General features: G+C 37.5%; 1 protein-coding gene across 2 annotated transcripts in view; it reads left to right on the top strand.

The window, feature by feature from the left end:
* The first annotated feature begins 761 nt into the window (after positions 1-761).
* Positions 762-25,506, top strand: part of prkd1 (protein kinase D1) — a 47,102-nt gene continuing 22,357 nt past the window's right edge. For both annotated transcript variants that reach the window (XM_051869034.1, XM_051869033.1), the window contains exons 1-2: positions 762-1,396; positions 22,564-22,702. In XM_051869034.1, coding sequence (XP_051724994.1) covers positions 1,232-1,396; positions 22,564-22,702 — 304 coding nt within the window. In that variant the 5' untranslated portion in view covers positions 762-1,231. The remainder of the gene's footprint in view (positions 1,397-22,563; positions 22,703-25,506) is intronic.

Below are 25,506 nucleotides of genomic sequence, written 5' to 3'. Positions count from 1 at the left end.
TCAGAGAACAGAAGAGATGTTGCTGCAAGAGGGAGGGGAAGTTATTTTGATTAAAGAAAAAAAAAAGAATAATTATATAATAATAAATAATTATAATAAATACAATATTTCATAAAAATATTTCATGGTGACTTTAAATTCAGACCCAAAGACATGAATTATTTCTGAATCTTTTTTTTTTTAGTCATTTGTTGTATGATCACTTTTGAGTGGTGACTTGAGGGGTATTATTTTAGATATTTTATTCTATTCTAGATTTCTAGTTTTCTACATAATGTTATTTTCTTTAAGCGTCAAATTGAGTTTTGTGGGTGGTTTGTGGTTACAATGGCGTTGCTAAATTGTTCTGAGCAGATAAGCACGTTGCTGATGTGTTTTGGGTGGTTACTAGGGTGTTCTGCATAATGAAAAAAATCCCACCCACTTAAGTGCTTAAGATTTCCTGATCCCTATGGCTTATTGAGAAGATGCTGAAACAAAACCTCCCATAAACTTACACTGACAGAGTTGAACCTGGGCCAGTAATAAACTAAACTAGCAACCAAATAGCAACACACAGACACACATAAAATAAACTACATAGCAACCAAATAGCAACATACACGCAAAACAGTCAGAAAACTTAGGTAACCACATAACAAGAGTTTTTCTTTAGAAAATGTATCTAGTTGTTTAAATTACTCGCAACGTGGCAACTGTTAAATAAAACAAAAACGAAATCCTCTTACAGTGTTGGATATTCCCCATATGGTTTTGCGGAAGTATTTTGACGGAAACTATGGTTACCATGGCAATTTTTTTGTCAGGGTACCGACTCTATTCCATATGACCTGTAAACGAAAATAATTGTATCTATGTTTCAGAGCGGAAAGATTCAATCCATAGCACGTAAACTTTGACATTCACATCCCCGTTCGCCATTGCAGCATCATCTGAGCCTCCGTGATGAAGGAACCAGCCAGGAGGCGGTGTCTGATCAGAGCCCAACATTAAACATATCTGACGTCTATATCTCCATCATCATCATCATCGCCTCTGAATGTCCAAATAACTCTTTGCATTTCCGTGCTATAGGTTTTCCTTCAAATTCGCGTTTTTCGTCTGTTTACCCTCTGAACGTCTTTGGGGATCTGAAGTTTGCCTCAGTTTGCGCAACCGGTGTGTGAACTCGATCAAACAGCCCGATTTGATCGCTGTCCAGGCGTGCTTGTGGTGACACCAGGGGATTCATATGAGCGTGCCTCCGGTGATCCGACCGCCGAGCCCCCTCCCGGGGTCGCAAGGCATTTCCTTCCAAATCCAGATCGGACTGAGCCGGGAACCCGTCCTGCTGGACTCCGGCGAGTTCAGCCTGGCGCAGGTCCGAGAGATGGCATGCTCCATCGTAGACCAGAAGGTAACACTTTCCATTTTCCTCATGTCTCATTCAGTGCCGTTCCCGTAAAAATACCATAAATGTCATCCTAAATACTATTTGAAGAAATGACGGTCCAGAGTTTGGAAATAACTTTTACTTGATACTTGCACGTTTGTTGGAAGTTTGGCGCTTATTTTCTTTCCAAACTCACAGAATTTTAAGTTACGACGAACTTGAAAGCTTTATTTAAATATTGGCTTTTGTGTTACTATTAAAATGAACTGTCTTTTGGATTTTGTCCGTGAATCTAGTCATTTATGAGTCTGTTAGGCAGAACATACAGGCTTACAAATAACAAAATGGGCAATGAGGGAAAAAATGATAGAAAATAGCAGTAAAAGGAATATGAGTTTACTTCATAACCTGAAGCAGCAGAATCACGCTGGTTGTGTAGCTTCATTAAGTGTTCTGCATTGTATTTTCCATTGACAGTGATGACGACATGGTGACGTTGGGTACTTATTGAACCAGTGAAGGGCTTGTACAAGCACACAGCAGCTGAGTACTGCAGGCCTGTCTCTCCTACTGAAATACATTCTTCCAAAACTATTCAGTGGATAGTGTCCAGGAACTTTTTCCTTTGTTTGTTGATATTTGGGATATCCTGTCACAGTACAAATTTATGTTACACTGAGTGAACATCAGGGCTAGTAAGGATTTTTTTTTTTTGGCTGACCTGATCAGATCGTTGTATAAGGTGGCCTTGAACTTCATAATTAAACCTTGCATTTTCAAGAACAATGTGAGAACTGTTTAAATAATCAGATTAAATGGATAGAAATTACTAAGCAAAAACATACTACCTGCATTGTTGCTATGGAGTTGTACCATGGTTTTCTGCCGTAAGACATACTGCTTTGACAATATTACTTTATAAATTTATGAATATGAGTAGTGACTAGTGACAATGGCATTAAATTTAGCAATAGATTAAAGGGTTAGTTCACCCAAAAATAAAAATTCTGTCATTTATTACTCAGCCTCATGTCGTTCCACACCTGCAAGACCTTCGTTCATCTTCGGAACACAAATTAAGATATTTTTGATGAAATCCGACGGCTCAGTGAGGCCTCTATTGCCAGCAAGATAATTAACACTTTCAGATGCCCAGAAAGGTATTAAAAACATATTTAAAACAGTTCTTTTTAAGAAGCAGTGTTTTGAAACCGGCCATCACTTGATATTGTTGAAAAGTCGTTATTTTGTTTTTTTTTGGCGCACAAAAGGTATCCTTGTCGCTTTATAATATTAAGGTTGAACCACTGTAGTAGGGGTGTGCACAAATAGTCAAATATTCCATCTGTAATTAATATTCGAAAAATAAAAATACTATTCGAATTTTACTATGTTGCTTTGCTGGCCGTAAATACAGTGAATCCATAATAAATCCTAATCCTAATAAATCCGTCGAATGAGGAAAGACAGCTGTCCATCACTGCATTCACGATAGGTAAGTGCAGCTGTGCCCCCGAGTGAGCCAAGAAGATAACTTATCTGATAGCAAAATGATCTCGAGACATAAACTTCCTTTAAGTTTCGTCGAGGGTGACATATTTACGAACAGAAAACACAAAGTACTGTTAGAAACTTCGCTTAGCACACACCGTCTACCTTTGTGTCTCTGCAACTTCTGTCAGCGCAGTGCGTTTTGTCACCCGAGCATGTGGATGTTATTGTTTTTCTCAACATGAACATGTGAAACAATATGAACACGATAACCATATACTGACTCGAGTGTATACGTTCTGTACGATAACTGGCGCAGTCTGTTTTATTAGCGTTTTTTCCGTTCGCCTGCATGAGCTCAAATGCTTTTGTTCTTTATATTTTTTGTTTACACATATTGTTTAATGCTTTGAACTAAAAGAAAACCTTAAGATATAATGTAAGCTTGTTCAGAAATGGTTACAAAATCTTAACGTCATTCTCGTTTAACGTCATTTAAATAAACAAATATTCGTTTTTTACGAGCCCAAATATTCGAATACAATATTTTTGAAAAATGCCCATCCCTACAGTGTAGTCACATAAACAGTTTTAATATGTCTTTAGTAGCTTTCTGGGCATCTGAAAGTGTTAATTATCTTGTTGGCAATAGAGGCCTCACTGAGCCATCGGATTTCATCACGAATATCTTAATTTGTGTTCCGAAGATGAACGAAGGTTTTACGGGTGTAGAACGACATGAGGGTGAGTAATAAATGACAGAATTTTCATTTTTGGGTGAACTAACCCTTTAAAACATATTTTGGCAGAATGGTACACCAGCTGTGATCTACTGAAGTGAACTGTGAATTTTAACTTGAAACTGAGCTCTTAGAGTAATGAGTGGAAATATCACTGTTTACCTACTTCATTTTTCTTTAGCAACACCCATATCCAAGTTGCTCTTTTCCATAATTTTCTTCTCCCAGTCAAACATAATGCGTTTTTGATACACAAGAACTAAAGTGAAGTTTCTGTGCAGTTTATTGCCCTCCTCATTCTTATATGGTGTCAAGTGCATTTTGCTTCCGGCGGCACGCAAAAAGTTCTCTCATGTGTCATGAAGGCATCAGGTTTGAACTATAGTTTTCAGTGAATGACGACTTATATTTCAGTTTTTCTTCACATAAAACTACTGTGTGGCTTTAAAAGACTTGGAATATAGTGAACAAGTCATGTGGACTTTGATTTGTTACCATCTACTCCTGTATGGAAATTATAATTCTGATAAATACCTTTAACGTGTTTCATTCTGATAAATATGGTTTATGGTTATGGTTTTTTGTGTAACTTTAATGTGTTTGGAATGACACATTACTTACTATCTTTCTATAGACCTCTAATGCAGTTCAAGAGCATGTGAACTCACAAGTGCTTACAGTAGTAATAAAGTCTTCTGCGCAGATTCATGTTCTCAGAAATCACATAACACAGCAGTCAGATTGTCACCACCCCTTAAAATGCACAAGATGACATCTGCACAGTTATTAATATCTTTTTGGCAAAAAGCGTTTTCTGTTTTGTAAGCACCTGTGCTGTGACACATCACCAGAATGATACTAGCTCCATAAATATTACACATTGTGTGCGTCTTACAAAGTTTGTGACGGGACACGAGGTGTTGACAACAACATAATTTCCCACCATTATCAAATGTTGTTTTCTTCCTAAATCTCTTTCTCTCCCTTGGGGCTTCCTAGTTTATTCTGTGACACAAAGTGAAAGGGTTGTAGTCTGTGTTTTTTAAGACATACAGGTGTTAAAATACAGAGCAGTATTTTGATAAGCATAACAACAACAAGCATCATGTGATGCTTAGCAAGAAACACCTTTTTTTTTTTAGGCCTGACGTTGTCAGTATGAGTTTAGGAAAATAGAAGTACTTGTTTAAATATATTTAGTAGAAAAAAATGCGAATGAGAACAACAGATCTGCAACCTGAGCTCCTTCAACACCTTGTATACGCGTTCTCTTGCTCTCTTGAGCATGAGCACTCGGAGCATTTAACACTTTAAATAGTTCGATGTGAGAAGTTGAATAAGTGTGTATTAGGTAAGGGTGACATTGTTGTGCAGACAGTCTCAAACAATGCTGTGCTTATATTGTTTGGTTGTATGTGTTGGAATGTGTTAGTGGGATGGAAGGAGTAAGTTTTGCTTCATTTTATCTACCTCCAGTACTGTGCTGTTGTACAGGTGTTCACATGTGAAAAAAACATGTAGCTCAGACTTAAACATAACTCAGACAACCCAAAGCTGTCACTTTAAAATCACACTTCACTTCTTTCTTTTCTCTTTTATTGTTACATATAGAGCAATCTGATGTGTGACAACACATGTGTGACAACAGACGAATCTAATCCTATAACACTGTTCAACTGTTCATATCATATATTCAATTCCCTGTCATATTATTGGCAGATTTTGTCTTTAAAGGAATAGTGACATCATCACCGTTTACTCACCCTCATGTTTTTCCAAACCTGCATGATTTTCTCTCCTCCATGGAACACAAAAGGAGACAGTTTAATAATGTCTTTTCTATGTAATAACAATGAATGGGGATTAAAGCTTTCAAGCTTCAAAAAAGATGCAAAAGCACCATAAAATGTCATAAAAATATTCTAAATGTAGTTAATGCAACTTGCATGCTATATTCCATTCGATAGCTTCAGATTACTTGGAATCATTGAGTCAATGAGAACTTAGAACTTGGTTTTGTGAACTGGATCAAATGATTCATTAAAGAGATCATACTCAAAAGAAAGATTCATTCATGAATCATGAATCGGACATCACCGCTTCTCTCTTTACTGTTATGTGGCAAGGAAGGTTCTTTATTGGCATCGTTAGCCGTTTTTCCATCATCGGGCCAAACCGTTCTTGTTGCTGAACTGTTCCATTCCGTGCCAATCCGGCCCAGCCAGTACGGATATGGTTTCATTTTCCATTGTGGGGCTGATAACAGAACTCTTTAGGATGTAGGGCCTAAAACAAATGCGTCAGTCCTTACCTTGGTAGTGCAAGAGTTTACAGACAGTATGTAAATAGCGACTGCGTTATGGAGAATGATCAGATACTCATTTTAATTTTATTATTTATTAACTTGTGTTTACTTGTGTTTCTTGTGTGGCCACAGAGAAACTATTAGCCAGGCAATAGACAAGTGACCAATCCTAAATGTGGCAACGTCACTACACGCATTCTACCAGCAAGGTTCTGCACGGTTAGTCAACTGTGCTAAGAATTCCGGGCCAAGAACAGTTTGTAAGCTCTAGTCAAGTGGAAATATAATGGGAACTGTTCCTTATCGTTCTTAGAACCGTTTGGCCCGACGGCTATTGGCTATTGGTTCCATTAAGAACTTTTGACATTCCTGAAAACCTTCCATTGCACAAATTGATCTTTATAGTGAAAAAGGATTTGTAGATTTTAGATAAAATGTAGATATGGAAAAAATGGTTATTTTAAGAACTATTCATTTAACTATATTTGTGTTCCAAAAAAAAAAAAAAAAAAAAAAAAAACATCTTTAATTGTTCATGTCTTGGAATGACATGAGGGAGAGTAATAATAAAAGAAGTTGCATTTAGGTCAACTTTACCTTTAAGGTCAAGATGTTCCACACTTGAGCTGGCCTTGGAAATAAACTTCACTTACTACTTCATTTGGCCTCTTTGCTCAGTTATTATCTGAGCCAGTGGTTTAATACAGTTGAGGACAACAAATGTCTCTTGAGCTGTAAGGATCAAGGACCATCCTTATTCAGATCACAAGTCATGAAAGGTGGAGCAAGACAACTTGACCATGAACCAACTGAAAGATTGTGATAGCATTCTGTCATAATACACTGTTCGAACTATTCTAACAAGTTAATGTGGTGGTTATACATTTGTCAGTGCTGAGATTTATATAACTATATACAGATTTATAGTTGAAAACATGTTTATATTGTCATTTTATGAGCAGAACATTGGCTGCATTGAAAATTTCTTCACAGCATTGGCAAGATTAAGGGTCAGATTGAGGGGGGAAATTATTTAGGATGGAGTGAAAATGTCTTTTTTATCATCATCATCATCATGTTTTATTGTATTACTCAGTGATTTAGAATCACATTCCGGGAGATTTTCTATGATTACTCAGAATTCTGTCAGGACCACAATTGTCGAAGATGATTGACAATTAGCATACAGTTTGGATTGGTGGTATGGTTCTGTTCTGGGTAGGAGCTCTCTGCCCATCCATGCCGCCTAGCATGGATAAGAGTATGGAGAGCAGCGATAACCTCCCCCTCTTCAGGTAAACAGAACAGAACCAACATAAATGTATTGCAGATATCAATATTGTTCTTAATGACAATGATTTAATGTAACAACATAATTCAAGAAGACTGAGTCTGATTCGAACAGGAATATCAGAAGTCCTGACTCGACTGGAGGAGCTGGAGATCGAGGAGGGTAATTAGCTCCTGAGCAACGTGATAAACTGCTGATAATACTGATGACCTTATATATGGATGCTGTGATAGACGTCGTATTCTTGTGGGTAGACGTGGATCAGATGAGAATCAGCTGATGCGAGCTTGACTGACGTAATCTGCCAGAACTAATGCTATGCTTGATTTATCTTTGATTAAATGACCGTCATTTAAACTTGGAATTGGAAAGACAAACACTTGATATTTCTATCTTGATAAGTGATTTTGAAAATAAACTTTATTTGAAATGTTGGTATAAAAAAACAATATTCCACCAAAATCACTCCACACATATAAAACTAACAACAAAGGGCAGCATTATGACCTGATCTTAGGCAGAAATGAAAAATCTCTTTATCATCTCCTCTTCTTTCTCACATTGACAAAAGTCCTTAGTGCTATCAAGGGGCTGCCTAATAGACTGTGAATCCATTAGTGCTCTGGATTATCAGGCTTAATTAAAGTGATAGCGCCTTTGTTTGAAGTTTGCACCTTTTTGCATTACCGCTCCTCAAAGTGTTCATATTAATCAGCGGGGCTGCCGCACTGTTCATGCTAAGCGCTAACCGATCCATTGCTCAGTCCATAGCATAGACGCGGCTGGCAGATGAGCATAGCTGATGACGGCTGCGTGGAACAGCTACTTGTGTTTGACGAGTGATTTCATGTCAGCCTAATGCATCCATCATGGGTCTAAAACAAGTAAAAAAAAAAAAAAAAAAAGGATCCTTGTTGTCGTGGAGCTAAGTTTAATGGAGTCTTTCTGTAAACGGCCATAAAAGACCTGTGTATTTTGCACATTGTTACAATGAAATAGCCTTCAAAATGTAGATTTTATTGCAATTATATATTTACAGTGGCTAAAACATTATATCTGAATTATCGATATTAGCTTATATGGTCATCTCACCAGCACTGGTCTTTCTATGTGAGTCTTTCTAGTTGCTTGGCAACTGATTATGATTGCCTGTGAAGTACTTATCTGAGTGCCATTATGATGACGAGAGCCATGTGTGGTGGGGTCACGCACTCACAGACACACACACACACACACACACACTCCCACACTGGGGTAAAAGATGAGAGCTGCACATAGCCCATTGTTAGGCAGCTGTTCTGGAGAGTATTCAAAGAGCTTTCATTATCATGAGATACATGTGCATGTGTGTACGCCTGTTTTTGAGTATCGTGGCTTCATAGCATCTCATTCATCTAGTTTTTCTCAACAATGTGTGGCAGTGCTGCAAAACACTCTTTGGTCTTTAAACCAGTCAGGTGGCTGAATGGATTCTTGCTGTCGTACATAATGCTGTGGCTCTGGCAAAATAGTCATGAAAGATTTCTTGAGTAAAGTGGACCGATGGAGCTTCACTTTTGCCTTTTCATTTAATAGCGTTATTGAGATATGGATTCTCGTGCTGTCCAACAAGGAAATAAGAAGGAGAGTTAACAAAGAAAGTTGATAATTGCTTTCAGTAATGAAGTTAACACTGCATATTGCAGTAATTGAAATGCCTAAAAATATGTAGTGTTTGTCTCAGTGTCAATGCAGTTTACTGAGTAGTTACATCATTTTCATGGGTGTTCAAGCAGGATTGGAAAACACAATTATCTCTTCAAGATAACCAAGCACAAACATGGTCATGTAATGTTTTTTTTTTTTTTTTTAGTCTGTACATCTAGTCACTGAAAAAGCTCCTTATAACAAGGTATACTTGAGTCACTCATGTTGAATCTTAAAGCATCAGCATGTACTTTACAGACCAAGTGTCTGATTTATTAAAGCATTTAGCATCTTTGACATTTTTGGGTACATCAAGGTAAAATGCTTGTTTTTTTTGTCAAATCTATAAGTATAGATAGTATACAAAAAATGTAATTCATACAATGCCTTTAAAGGATTAGTTCACTTTCAAATGAAAATTACCCCAAGCTTTACTCACCCTGAAGCCATCCTAGGTGTATATGACTTTCTTCTTTCTGATGAACACAATCAGAGAAATAGTAATAAATATCCTGACGCATCCGAGCTTTATAATGTCAGTAAGTGTTACCAAACGAGTATGAGCTGAAGAAAGTGTCTCCATCCATCATTAACATACTCCACACGGCTCCGGGGGGTTAATAAAGGCCTTCTGAAGTGAAACGATGCGATTGTATAAAAAAAAATCAATTTTTAACCAGTTATGAAGTAAAATATCCAGCTTCCACCGGACCGCCTTCCGTATTCAAGTTACAAAGAAAGTAAACTGCCGTCGCGTCAGCTACACTTTTTCTGTAAGTTGAATGGGGAAGACGTAGGACGTAGCGTAAGCTTTTTGAACTGCGAGAGTTTTACACGTTCTTCGTAAGTAGAATACGGAAGGCGGTCTGGCGGAAGCTAGATATTTTACTTCATAATTTGTTAAATATGGATATTCTTTTAACACAAACGCATAGCTTCGCTTCAGAAGGCGTTTATTAACCCCCCGGAGCCGTGTGGAGTAGGTTTATGATGAATAGATGTACATGGAGACACTTTCTTCAGCTCATACTCGTTGGTCCCGTTCACTGCCATTATAAAGCTCGGATGCGTCAGGATATTTATTAATATTACTCAGATTGTGTTCATCAGAAAGAAGAAAGTCATATACACCTAGGATGGCTTGAGGGTGAGTAAATTCTGGGCTAATTTTAATTTGAAAGTGAACTGATCCTTTAATACACCTCTTCTATGATAAACATGTTTTTATATGGGGGGCATAAAGTAAAAATGATAATCTTTTATTATTATTTCTTAAAATAATATGCAGAAACACACACACATGTTGGGTTTCCATGTTTTATAGGGACTTTCCAAAGACATAATGATTTTTATACTGTAAAAACTGTATATCCTATCCCGAAACCTAAACCTATTCCTAAAAACAAACCTCACAGAAAACTCTTCAAAAATGTCATTCTGATATATAAGCTCAAAAAATGTTTTGTCCCCACAACATAGGTTTTACCAGGACCACACGCACACACACTTTGTGGTAACTCTATTTTGATGGTCCCCTTTAGACATTCTGTTGTGTTGACTATAAGTTTCTTTGAGCCTACATGTCAACTGACTCTCATGAGAATATTAGTAGACTGCTTAATATCTGCAAAAACTTTATTTGATGGTCCATCAACAGACATTCTACTGACTATTAGTAACTTTGCAACTACATGTTAACTTATTCTACTAACCCTAACAGTCTACTAACAGTCTACTAGCTAACACATTGGTGCAACATTACTTATAGTCAACGGAACGATTAAAGGGGACCATCCAAATAAAGTGTAACCTTTTTAAAAAAAAATGTTTTATGTATTTGTCCTTGGGTAATTTTATTTTGGATAATGTCCATTTTACTGTAATTGTTACACTACCAACTACCAACCCCATCAAAATGTTTTCAACATTGATAATAATAAGAAATGTTTCTTGAGCACTAAGTCAGCATATCAGAATGATTTCTGAAGTATCATGTTGATAATTTCTGAAGGATAATTTTTAAAAGATTTTTCCTTGAAACAATTATATGCAATACCCTTTTAATAAAACATGCTCAAGAGGCACATGCAACAATTAATAAGTATAAACAGCTTTTGATAATCTCCCTTAGGGGCCTCTACATGTTTAAACAAACTGAAATGAGTGCCAACTTCAATAAAAATGTCACTCCTTAACTGCTTAAGACTTTAATTGTCCTTGTTTTATAAAACAACTGGAAGCAGTACAGCATTGACAGAAGCACACGAAAGCTCAGCTTACGTATTGTTTCGTGATTGTTGCACCTCATGCTGAGTGAGATAGTCCAGTTCACCTTATCATAGGCAAAATATCGAAATTATAAAGTCAATTTAGAGGTGTACCACCCGCTAAGCCTGTCATGCTATTTTAATGATCTGCTGTAGCACCTCAAAGCCCAACAGAACTTGTGCTGTCTCCAGCCGAGTGCACTTTGCCAAGGGTTAGTTAGTGGGCATGTCGGCACTGAGGAAGAGAGCTGTAAAATACTCACTAATAAAGTGTGAACATACAGCTATTAAGGTGACAATGAGAATCTTAGCAGTCCTAAAAGAGAGCTGTAATTAGATACAGTGTGCAGTCTCATCTTATAGTGTCGCTCATCCTGATGATTCTCCACAGGATTAAGCACATGGAAATGTACAGTAATGTGAGTGAGAACTTAATGTTGAGCTTTGAATTGAGACCTAAACATGTTTACTATCTCAATGATTAGGGCCTGATTTTTTTAATCAGTGCTCTACTCCTTTTTGGCCCATCTCATGCAAATTCTAGTAAATTTAGTCATTAGAATTTGTCAGTATAGATTTAATCAAAGGCATAGTTGACCCCAAAAAAGGAAACTCTGTCATCATTTACTCGTTCCAAACCTGTATGACTTCTTTCTTCTGTGAAACATAAAAGAATATATTTGATAGATGATAAAGATACAGTAACATCTTGATCCAGCAGCTATATCTTTGGCAGAACACCTAGATGGTTTCTTTGTGTGTGTGTGTGTGTGTGTAGGTGTATAAATAGAGGAGCAGTGCTCCAATAGTATTGATCAGTGGTTGTTACAGCACAGCCAGCAGCTACTAACCTGCAGACTACACATGGCTCGGGCAGACCGATTGACTGATGGTGGTTATGGTTCATGCTGTCCAGGCTCATTGACTGGCTTTTTCTGAAATCAAGTGTGTTTAGAGTTCTGGTAGATATACAGAGCCCTTTATTTTATTTGATAAAAAACAGTGACACATGATCCTTAAGAAATCTGTTGATTTGGTGTTCAAGAAACATTCTTTTTTATCAATGTTGAAAACAGTTGTGCTGCTTAATATATTTTTGCTTTTAAGGATTTTTCAAAAGTTCAAAAGAACAGAATTTATTTGTAACAATGTAGTAGTAGTCTTTACTGTCACTGATGATCAATTGAATGTACTGTTGAATAAAAGTATTAATTTCTTTAAAATAAAAAAAATCTTATTGACCCCAAACATTTGAATGGTAGTGTATATATTCTTTTTTCCCCCCCACATTGCTGCTATATGATTTAACTGAATGCACAGACTTGTTTCTTTGCACTAAATGTGTGTAAAATTCATTTAAATCATTTTTAATATAATACATTTTAACATATGTTCGCTATTTACATTTTTTTTTCTGTACACTGTACACTGTTTGTTTTTAATGGAATCTGTTGCTCTAAAACATTTAAACACATTATTAGTGCTTTATGTTGACACATTATGCATGAATTCTGTCATCATTTACTTGCCTTCATATTGTTACAAAACTGATTGGCTTTCTTTTTTCTGTGGAAGAAGGAAGATATTTTTAAAAATATAAAATATCTTATTTTGTTTTCTGCAGAAGAAAGTCATACAGGGGAATGACATGAGAGTGTTTAAATGATGACAGAACTTTCATTTTTGGGTTAATTAAATCTTTAAGGTCGCATGCATGATGAAGTATGACAGGAACTATGAGAGCTAACTGTGTCATAACATCAAGCATCTATCCACCTTATTCCTGACGAGCCTACTGCGTTTTGAATTATGGGTGGCACTTCCGGTTTGGGGAACTTCCATTCAAAAAGACTGAAACGAATCATTTCAAATCATAAGTTTGCCCTAAATAAAGCTTATCTGTCAGTTAGACTGAATGAGCTGTCAATTTTCCTTCACGTTTTATTTTCAGACATCATGAGAATAACGTAACGCTTGGTATTTTAACGTGACAAGTTATAACAAGAATATCTATGGCAAGAGCACTTTTCATTTGCTGCATTCTTTTCCTCATGATTATTTTCTTTTTTCCCTTTGTATGAAAGTATGAAAAAGGACAACATATACTGCACATTTGTAGTCTGTTCTCGCTATTTAATTTACGATATATCCCATAATCTCTCGTTTTTCTCCTCAATTCCTCACGTCTCTTTCCAGGTTTTTTTTCACAGGTAAATACAATTTATTATCTGTCAAAATGGCAGAAATCACTTTGAAATAGTATCACGCAATGCTGAAGTTAATGAACATTTTTGATATGTTTTTGGTATGTTACATAATACAGATATATATATATATATTACTTAAGTGATATTTAACCCGTCCGTTATTGCTGTGGAAAGAATCGCACTTTTGGGGATATTCATGGTCTGTTGTTTAAAGTACCTTTTTGATGCTTTTACACTTTTAAATGTCCTTTTAGTGTTCGATGGTTGAAGGGTGAGCAGAATATTGTCATCTCATTGTATCCAGTTTTTAAAAAAAACGTATTATTGCGTTCATAGAGCGAGTCTTTCACAGATTGAAGTTACACCCATATTTCGCACAAAGTGTCATGGAGCATAGGAATAAGGTGGATAGATTTTTTTTTTTTTTTTTTAAAGAAAATACAACTATCCCTCAAACAACAAAACTGTGTACACAGTCATCTATTGGTTACTCAGTTACAGCCTTCTTAAATATTAAATACAAGTCTTCAGCCACATCTTTAAGACATGTTTTGGAAAGCTTAATATTGCAAATGATATTTCTCAGTACAAAGCCTTCTCCCTTCTGGCACATTCATACAGTTTCTCACAGCAAACTGCACTGCCAAAGTTACAACAGTGTTAAGTTCATTACACTTCACCCAACCACTCTGAATTTACTTATGGTGAAACTAATGAATAAAATCAAGATGAAACTCTGAGAACTCCTCTAGAAGTGCCAGAAATTATTGTGACGAGTCAAATGGATGGAAATCATAATAATTTTTACAGTGTAAAAAAATGTAAATGTAGTATTTACATAGTATTGCATCTACTTAACATTTATATATTTTTGCTAAATATGAGAGTATGTCAGCCAAAAGAACTGAATCCTTTTTCCTTGAGGTGCAACGTTTGACTCATGCTTTGAATGCACAAAATGGTTTGTAATATTACAAGGAAACAAACCACCCTGTACTACTGACTTTGGCACAGTGTGTGAACAGTTATTTCTCCTCTGCTCATAGCCTCTTGCTTATTTATCATTCTGAAAACTGATTACTCTGTGCGTCACGGGTGTCTGTTGTTCTACTGGCATGGATTTCGCAGCCTAATATAGTTAGACATCATCGCATATGCGCTGCTGTGGTCGTTGTCATCTTTGTTGTTGATAACCCACATCTTTAGCCTGCAATCCTCACTAAAATTTGTGTTTGTTTTTAAGTGAAGTGTCACATAAACCACTCTGATTTTGCATCAGTTTGATATTTGTGTTGTTTTCCCTTCACTTACGTCTGCCATGATGTGTGATGCATGGTTCTGATGTCACAGGGCCGCCCTCGTACATCCCAGTATTTGCTTTAGCTCCATATATACCCTGTGTCCGAATATGCCTACTTCCCTGCTACTTTATTTTTAATGTAAGAGAGCAGGTGCGGCCATTTGTAACTTGAATGGGCTTCCAGTTTTATCCACTTCCAGTTATTTTTAGCTATACAAAACAGCTTGTTATATTACAAACTAGTATTTCTTATGATAATATTTTAATGTATTGTTGTAATTATAAACACATTGGTTTTTAGTGCAAATAGTTTTACCGTTTAGTGCGCTTTAGGGCTTAAGCACGGGTTATAGTGGTTGTAAACACTGCTTTTAACCCCGGGTAAAGGAACGTTTCACACTTGTAATATAGAAGCGGGGTTAGCACCGCTTTTTACCTGGGGTTATGAAACCCTGCTCCGGAGCAGGGTTAGCACTGCTTTTGCGGTCCAATCTTGTACAGTATGAAACGATGCGGTGATAGAATGTTACAGCTAGACGCTTAGCAACAGACAACCAATCGTGTACTCATATTTGCCTGCTTTGGACAGTCACAGAAACACTGTACATTGTATATAAACAGTAAATTCAGCAATCAATGACACTGAAACCGCAAATATGCAAATAAGAACGTTAACCCAGGGTTTAGGAATGTACAATGTAAAACGTCAGCTTATGAATACCTAGGATTAATAGTTAAACCCGAGTAACTTATGAGCAGTGTGAAACATAAAGCAAGATAACTCAGGATTCTGTTTACCCTGGGTTTAAAATGACCCAGGGTTAACTATTTCAAGTTTGAAAAGCCCTATTAGCCGCATTTTCACCACAGGAACTTTCATCAGGAGCTAGGGACTTTGGGGTGGTACTCGTGTGTTTCGAACACATGGACCAAGGCCTAAATTAAGTTCTGGGTAAAAATTCCCCCCTCAGAAAGTCGCTGCTTGCTAGATAGTTTTTTTCCGGAACTTTCAGGGGTGGGACTTTGGCGCTGAACATGCTGATTGATTGAGTTCACGCAACATTTTGATTGGTTGACTCCACGCAGCATTTTATTTCACCATTTTTAAAAGTCTGTCGCGATGCTTGCAGAAAGAGTTGTTTGCTATTCGAATCAACAAAGGAGTTAAAAAAATACACCCGATGGACCAGCAACGAGGTTTAGGCTTCATTAAGCTTATATGCGGAGGCCAAAAGTTGCAGTCCTACGTCACTGGACTAATCTTCATGGTACTTTAGACCACAATGGAAACGCAGACAGCAACAGGTCTGGGGGGGAAAAGTTCCTGGGACAAATTGTTCTGGGTAATTTTGGTAGACAAATCCCTGACAGTAAACTGATGCCTCATTCTATTTATGACATACTCCAAGCACTCCAGATAGTTCTCTTAGGAAGGACAAATGGATTTGCAATGATCGCTTTGTCGCGTCCAATGTAGACAGCTTCTAGGTGTTGCGGCGCGATGTGATGCATCAACGGTCGTGTCCGGTGTAGACACGGTTAGTTATTTGCCAATGAGAGCTCGGCGTTTTTTACCGGTCACCTCGAGTTGAAGAATGTTCAACTTTGAGTAAAACGCTTCGCTCATCACTGTCACTTTTTATTCAGCCATCCAATCAGAGTGGAGAAGGGGCGGGACAAATACAACACCGGCCAACTGTCACAACATTCTTGCTGTACAACGACATTAACAAGCAGAGAATGAAACAAAATGGATGAGAAATTAATATTGCTGGTCTCAGAACATACATAGCAAGTACTCTACATTGCGTCAACATTTTAAGCCTGAAACAAATTACCTGCAAAATCAGTTAAAAGTAACAGTGTCACGGATATTACGTATCATAGCAACAAAGCGTCTTAACTGAAAAAAAACGTTGCGCTGCCGATGCGCTCTCAAGGGCTCACAGATAGGTGTTTTAAGCAGAGTGTCTAGCGTTTTCAGCTGGTTAAAAACGCTTTGGTGAACACACGGCCTAAGTCTCAAGTCTCAACCTTCAAGTCTCAAGCAAGTCCAAGTCAATTTTTGTGAGAATCAAGCAAGTCAAGTCAACTCACTGCTTTATGTCAAGCAGTTCAAGTCAAGTAGTAGATCGGGTCGAGAAAGTCACTGGCAAGTCATACAAATGTTTGATGATTTAACTTAATTTATATTAAAATTGAGTAGAAATGCAACTGCATTTCTACTCAAAAGGTGTCCACATACAGCTGAGTTGTTAATACAATAAAAATCTAAGAATAAAAAATACATTAATTCATGTGCATGTGTGTGTGTGTATGTGTGTGTGTATGAGTGAAAAGTGTATTGTTTGCATGTGCATGGTTGTGTTTGCAAATTTGAGTTTTTTGTTTGTTTGTTTGTGTATGCATAGTTGGGTTCGCAAGTCTGTATGATTTTTTTTCTTTGTGTGTGTGTGTGTGTGTGTGTGTGTGTGTGTACAATATAATTTATATGCATCCCCATAAACTATCCATAGACTTTTCACTTAAAGTCTAACACTGAAGACCAATTATTAGACACTGTACACATGCATATACTAAGTGCTATTGCAAAAAAAGCTGATATTTCCTTATAAACAGAGAATGACCATTTACAATGCATTGCACTTGCAAAAAATTAAATGTGATAATTTTCTCTGTTACCTTTGATCTTTGATTATCTTCAATGACAGACAGCAATAGTTGCTGTCACTTTAAGAGCTGCCACACATGACGCGGATCTCATGCGCGTCCCACTTTCTCACAACTCTGTACTTTCATTTAAGACTTTATTTAACTCATTCAAGCTGCTCTATTGAGGATACTCGACAAAACGGACATTTTTGGCATTATTGGGTGTGTTATTGCTCGTTCAAGCATGACATTCTGTCGTGCATCTTTCTGTGCGTTGTGTGTGTAAAGACATTCACAGACAGCGCATTCTCTTTTGGTGCGCTTAAATGGTTTAAAGCATTTGCATGAATAAGAGCGTGATCATATATTGTAATACTAGCCAAAGGATGACAGAAAAACGGATGCTGTGTTAATTGGGTAAAATATTTTTAACTCATTAAACTGGAAAAAATTAATCGCATGTGTTAACGCGTTAACGATGACAGCACTGATTTTAACCCAATTTTCTGTTCAATGAACGCAAAACCAATTCAAAGTCAACTCTTAACATGTCCAAAACGTTATTTTTTTACTTAATTATTCTTGGCGTAGCGCCTTCCATGTTCAGTCACGACTGTCCATGCTCTTACGTTAGATCTCTCTGCTTTCCTGCTGCGGTAGGTTGCGGTGTGTTCAAAAACAGATATTTATTAAACAAAAGACAAGTTATTTCGAGTCATTTTACTCAAGTCCGAGTCAAGTCTCAAGTCATGAATGTCAAGTCAAATCATTTATTAATATTTTTCAAGCAAGTCTCAAGTCCTAAAATTTGCGACTTAAGTCTGACTCGAGTCAAGTCATGTGACTCGAGTCCCCCACCCCTGCAATGAATCGAAAGTTTTACACATTCACAGAAAATAGCTTACTTCCACGCTGCAAAATATGGTGGATATGCAAAGAACATAGTAGGTCCAAATGTATAGTATTTATAAATCAGTAGGCAAAAACGGACTACTACTTATGCAGAGATTTTGAAGTGTGCAGCCAATGGACACTTTACTGTCCCATGAGGCCATGGGAGAAGACTTGTGAATAGCAGTGAAGTGACACTGTGAGTCACATGACAATGACAACATGGCAGATGGAGTACATCTGGATTTTTATTACATTCATGCTATATAGAACATACCTTTTAACAGTAAGCAAGGAAGGCAAGCAAGTTCTTATCAGGGTTATTATAGTTAACTGAAATAAACAGAAATAAAAAGTAACCTTATTTTATTTCAGCTAGTTGCCCAGGAAAAATTTCTCATTTTCATTTAGTTCTTTTTAAAATGTAGTACCTATACACAAACAGTATGCAATTTCAGACATTTTGTATGCATGCAAGGCTAACAGAACGTTAATTGATTACAAATCATCTAACATATCCATGTGCACATCCACTGAGATATGAAAATATATTTACATGCTGAAGCTTAATTGTAATAGCTGTAATCCAATATGTATTTTATATGTAATATAATGCACGTATCACAATATGACAACAGGTTGATATCATTAGTTTGAGTAATTAAAGGGCTAAGGTTCTTTAGGATGTCAAAGCGTCGCTAGGAGGAAGGAACTGCGGTTTAGCGTTAAGAGCAGGGCATTGAGCCTGGTATGGCGTAGGCGAGAGGGGGTTGACAGTTAGAACAGATGATTCACTCCTTACGAGCTTTCAGAGCGCTCGCTTGCTCTTTCTCTCTGCCTGTCCATCTTTCTCCTTCCCTTTTTTTCCCAACATACCTGCCTTTTTCGACACACACAAGTGCTCGCTCCACCCTGACAACCAGCTTCAGCAACCGGTTGTTTAAAGGGAAGACAACATCCAAATTGATGTTCTTCTCGCCACACTAGCCTGTCATCTATAAAACACATACAGAGAGATGGCAGAAAATGACAGTCATGAAAGACCATCAAGCAAGGGGGTCTGGGCAGCTCTCTAAGAGGCAATAACATAGAGTTATTGTCAGAGGATTCCACCGTTCGGAGCCAGACATCTCCCAAGGGGTTAATGACAAGGATCGGTGTGTCTTCGGCTTTGATGGCTCAGACATGCAGCAGATATATGTGCATCCATTTGTGCCAAACAAATGAATAGTGCTCAATCAGGAAAGAGCCTTGGGTGTCCGCTGCCATGACAACCCACACTGTTACAGTGAGGCTGCTGTCATGGTGACCTCAAAAGCACACTTGCCTCTGTGTATCTTCATTGTGTAGCACTCATTAGAGCTAGACAAGAGGGGAAGGAATCTGCACAATTAAACCGCGAAAAGAAGGAAAGGAAAACGCAGAAAACAGATAGTCCGTCCCGCAAGTGGTGTCGAATTGAATCTAATAAACGCTGTAATGTTGTATGAGTCTATGTGTAGGTGCTTGAATCTAATTTCCATGCATTGGTTTGGAATGTGTGCTTGCGGTGGTATGCTTTTAAAAGGCGAGTCTACCACCTTACTCTGTAACCGAATGATACGCTAACAGCGTGTTTTAGTGCAGTGTACATCTTGTGTGGGCGTTCGGAGGTGAGCTCATCTGCCGGGTTGCTAAACAATGATAGAGTCATCTCTATTTTCTCCAAACCAGTGCACTGGTTAGAAGCAAACCTGAAACATTAGCTCCGATCCAGTGCTCTTTAGAGGATCTTACTATAAAATGGCACATTTGGAATTGTGAATAAATGTGAAACGGTTATTCGACTGGATTGGGAACAAGGCAACGATTACTGTTCAATCTGTTAACCTTTAGTCTGATAATCATCATATGCTTTCACGGTCTGTTAGCATCCATATATCTTGGATGGAGACGTTTTATAATCCCACAGTTGCTTTCTCAATGTTAGTCACTGCTGTTTGGTGTCTCTATTTAGAAATTGGATTTTTTCCACATTCGTTCACTTCCTATTCAGCTCTGTGCCATACTTTGCTCTCTGTAGATGCCTCTTCAGAAATCTCATATGAAGCTGCTTCCTGAAACTTTGTTCATTTAAATGCATACAGGCACATACATACTCTCAGATGCATGGTTGCAAAACTAGAAAAGTATTTATGAAGTATGAAGAGAATTCAATCAGGACAAGGTTGAGCAAGATCTGGAATTTGAAATGAATTGGCCACAACACACAGGAAGTTTAATTAGAATGACAGGAATAACAATTAACCAAAATGCCATTCAAAGTGCAAAAATAATATAATATAATATAATATTATATAATATAATATTTGACCCTGGACCACAAAACCAGTCATAAGTCACACGGGTATATTTGTAGCAATAGCCAACAATACATTGTATGGGTCAAAATTATCGATTTTTCTTTTATGCCAAAAATCATTAGGATATTAAGTAAAGATCATGTTCCATGAAGATATTTTGTAAATTTCCTACCATAGATATATCAAAAATGTATTTTGGTGAGTGGATATGCATTGCTAAGGACTTAATTTGGACAACTTTAAAGGCGATTTTCTCAGTATTTAGATTTTTTTGCACCCTCAGATTCCAGATTTTCAAAAAAGTTGTATCTCGGCCAAATATTGTGCTATCCTAACAAACCATACATCAAAGGGAAGTTTATTTATTGAGCTTTCAGATGATGTATAAATCTCAATTTCAAAAAATTGACCCTTATGACTGGTTTTGTGGTCCATGGTCACATATAATATATAATATAATGTAATATAATCCACCCATTCCCCAGACCGCTTGCCCTCTAAGGTTGTGAGTATTATATTATATTATATTATTATATTATATTATATTATATATTGTGGTCTGTCTGAATACTCAATTCTGATTGGCTGGAGGTTGTGCAATGAAACCATTTAATGCACACGTACTTCCCAGTCAGTTTAATCACCGTTCTATATTAATGCTCAGTTTTCATTGAAATGCGCACACACACACACTCTCTCTCTCTCTATAATTAATTCATATAAATTCTATAGTTCATTCAAATAAACGTAATGTTACTGCACTACTTTACCTTTGTGTTTGATTTAAAGTGGGCAGAATGCTAGACCTAACAAGCTGTAAGTGACAAAAATAAGCATCATTTTTACCTTTCTGGTGGCTGCAAACATCAATAACAGCTTTTAACAGTTGTCAATGCTGGCAAATGACCATGGTATAAGCAGGATAATCCCCGGCTAGCTGTGCATTAAACGATTTTAATGCACTACACTTCGTGTCGGGTGGTTCTTTGCCTTCAAGTCATGCATTAAAATTGTTTAATGCACAGCTTGCCTTGGATAATCCCTTGCTTATATTATATTATATTATATTATATGATATTGAAGTTATAATGAAGTTGCATTTCTTAAATGGATTAAATATATGTGTGTGTGTATGTGTGTGTGTGTGTGTGTAATCCTTCAGAAAATTGTATTAATTTTATTAAATTTATTAAAATTTTATTAAAAATTTAATTACATTTTAATTCTGCTTCCTTACATTCAATTTTAAATAGCAATACTATATTCTACTTCAACTCAAGTATTGATGTTTCTTTATGTGTGCAATTTCAATAGCTGGCACTCAACACAGAGTTCAGTACCAGCATATTTTGAATGTATGAACTTACAGAATAATGTCAATGTAGATGCAAAGTTCAAATACAAGTTCATAGTGACAGCTACTAGACTATTAGAGTAGTTTTGATTTGTGATCTCTTTGTTTGTGGTGTAATAAAACCCAAATAGCTTAGATGTGAGTACCCTTTGTGAATTGTGTAGGTCTGAATTGCCATTACATGCAGGCCTTCTCTGCAGTGTTGCTGCAACTCAACCCAGCAGGGATCAATAGGGAATGAGGCTAGTGAGCCATTTCCCCAGCGGTCTACATGGGTCAGTCAATATGTTGCTCTCTTCTTTTGACATTGGATTGATTGCGAGGCTGCTGTTTGTAAAACTGTTTTGGAGCAGTCAAAAAAAAGGGAAAAAAAAGAAAAAACGAAAAGCATTTAATGCTATAAATCTGTTTTTGTCATAAGGTTTGTCCCATGAATGATCATAATGCGGTTTCTGAGTACTTTTTAATAGCTGAATAAAAAGCTTCAGGTATGAGAAATGTCTGTAATTTGAATATGTGGGCAGGGCTTTTAGATGCATTATATGTCTGGCATCAGCAGATGAGCAATTCATGTAAGCTAACCATCATAAACTACACACCACCCACTCAATATAGTCTTTACTCTGTAAAAACACCTGACAGACATCATTTTTCTTCTGTTACAGTTCCCAGAATGTGGCTTCTATGGGATGTATGACAAGATTCTTCTTTTCCGTCATGATCCAAACTCTGAAAACATTCTGCAGTTGGTGAGGTGTGCGGCTGAAATTATGGAGGGGGACCTTGTGGAAGTCGTCTTGTCAGGTAAGTGCAGTTTTCAATAGTTTTTGCTCAGCATGTAGTCATGCCCTAGATGCAGATGTGCATCCATCGTCTTCTTATTTGTGGCGTAACACATTGTTTTATAGATCAGTTAGACAAGATACTGTGACTTTGTTGCGACGCCCCCCAAAGTTTTTGCAGTCTGCTGCCACACACCCGAGTGCGATTCCTGTGCCATTTCTGAATGTTTTTTGTCTCTTAGTCTTTCCATTTCCCACTCTGGAAAAGTTGATGCGCATCCAAGTTTTGATGCCACACCCGGTGTGAAAACCGGAGTTGCTTTGCTGAGGAAGCGATGGAGGTATCGCATTTGACACTGCTAAAGTGTTTCTCCAAACACTTGGCAGGCCTTCCCCTCCCTTCCTCTCCCTCTCCTCCCTTTGCTATGTCAGGTAATTGAGTGAAGTCTATTCTGACGAGATAAAGCAGGGACTGACACCTCCCCCACCCCCCAGCCTCTCTAGGTCTGGTGTGTTTCTCTGTACATGTGCGTGTCTGTGACAAGATGAATCAGGTGATTAACACACCCAGATGCACACATTCTCATAGACGAGCCTTTGGGAGCCCAGAGTAACACTTCTCAATGACACACTTGACAGCTGCTTTCACTGTAAAGTAACATAGAAGAGTTTTACAACTGTCACAAAAGTAAGGTCAACGGTTATTAATTTTGACACCCCCTGAGGGACCCTGTGCGATTGTCTCGTCACTTTTCTCGGAGGGTATAATTTCACCGGTTACTGACGCAAAAGTAAATTGCGTCTTAGTGAAATCAATGGGCCAGCTCATAGTTTTCCTTTACTAATTAAGTAAACTTATTATTTTACAGCACTCAAATTAATTCTTCAATGGCATTAGAGGAAAACCTGATTTTGCTCACCACCATATGGTTTTCAAAGCACAAGTTGAACACTATGTAATTGGCCTGAATCTGAAAAAAGACGCAACGAATGGGCCAATAAACGCTGATCTTTTGGATTATCACTTTGACAATATCTCCTACAGTAATTAAAAAGAGCAGCATTTCATGGAAATATGACCTACGCTTTCTCTGCTGGGTCTCTCTACCCAGTCTGTTGTGGTTCTTAAAGTCTGTTTGAAGTCTATTTTCTGCTGGATAAATTTAGAGTAACCACGGGTTGGCTCCAGTGAAGCGCACTGACAGGATGTTTGGCTGTGTCTAGATCAACATAATTGCAACAGAGAAAGTGCATTAAAATACAAGTGCTAGACAGAACGTGTGGGATTAATAACCGTACGTGAATATTGATTAAGAAGTATGCATAAACTTTAGTGTGCCAAAGTGATACCCAGTCATTTCACCTAGGAATCGCATGGCAGAGTGTGTAGGGCCAGAAAACTTCCAATTTCCACCAGAAGCAAGGGGGGAAAAAAACGACAGGAAAAACAAGTATTTGCATTAAGTCAACTCAGGATGCCTTTTCAGCATCATACTCATTTCCCTGAAGCATTTAATGACAGTTTACAGGTAGTTCAACTTGCAAACATATCTTGGCCTTTAAACAAAAGGCAAAACAATAATTTGAATGAATTGAGGTAATTTAGCTGCAGAATGGCTAATCAGAATGTATTCTACTTGAGCGTGCTAGGGGAAGCCATGTTGGAGAGGAGGCAACATGCGTGCGTTGAGTCAGGCAGTTCTCCCGCTGCGCTCGCCACTCAGCCGCTATTGGTCCTGTCAACATGCAGCCAACAAGAGCCAATCAAAACACTCCAACCACCCCAAAAGCTTCCCTTTCATAGTACAATTTGCAAATATAAATAAAGCTGGGTTTGTTTGGAAGAGTTTGGATGGCAATTAAAAATCGTCATATCTCTGATTATGCTGTGGTGCACAGGTTTTTGAGTGAGTATTATTTTTAGAGGTCATGCTTCAAAGCGAAATAATCTGCTCTGAATCTGCTTCTTTGTCGTATTTTAAAGCTCAACTCAATTAATTAGTGCTTGACCACGACCCCCTCTAAAGGGACCACCATCTCTAGCCCATTAACCCTGACAGACACACGGTCTGCCCATCTGATTAGAATTCGGCAAGGCCAGAGAGCCTGCTGCCCAGGCCTTGTGGCAGTTCTGTGGAGACAGCCAGAGCGTGCCAGACTGGCCATTGATAGATTGGATTTGGCCCACCCTCTCATCCATCTGCACCCCAAAGATACACATGCCTTGTGGGAGCTCGAAAGAGGACGGTTTATAAAATAAAGATATAACTCCCTCTGCAACATTTGTTTGCCTTTTTAATCATGATATGTTTACTCAGTGCTGCTGGGATTAAGAGCGAGGCAAATTCCCTCATGAAGTCGAAAGTCCAAATAATGCAAACAAAAAAATGTGGTTATTTATGTAAGTTGTTATGAGAAAACAACTTTAATTATGATTTTAAGATGTAAATTGGAATGACTCACTTCACTTGAACAACCACAATTATAAACAAATAACAGATGTCTCGGAGTTTAAGGATGTCAAAACCTTGAAGTCTCTCATCAGGTATTGCATATCCTTTAATGAATTACCAAGGATTTACATAGATACAGTTTTACCAAAGCCACTTCAAATAAAATGCACAAATCATGTTAATTGCAAGTATTAGGAATGTTAGCTGAGCATAATGAAAAAGATCAAATCAATTTTAATTTTGTAATTGTGATGTGTAATTGCGGTTGTTAAAGTGGAGTGAATCATTGATCTTTAAATGTTGCAGATTTATGCAGCTAATGAGAATACCTGAAAATATCACATATTTAAAGACAAAAGACTCACCATTTTCA

This window comes from Ctenopharyngodon idella, chromosome 17 (genome assembly GCF_019924925.1).
Source record: "Ctenopharyngodon idella isolate HZGC_01 chromosome 17, HZGC01, whole genome shotgun sequence".
NCBI classification, from domain to species: Eukaryota; Metazoa; Chordata; class Actinopteri; order Cypriniformes; family Xenocyprididae; genus Ctenopharyngodon; species Ctenopharyngodon idella.
Note: the sequence above shows the minus strand (reverse complement) of the source record. Positions and strands in the feature narration are given on the sequence as shown.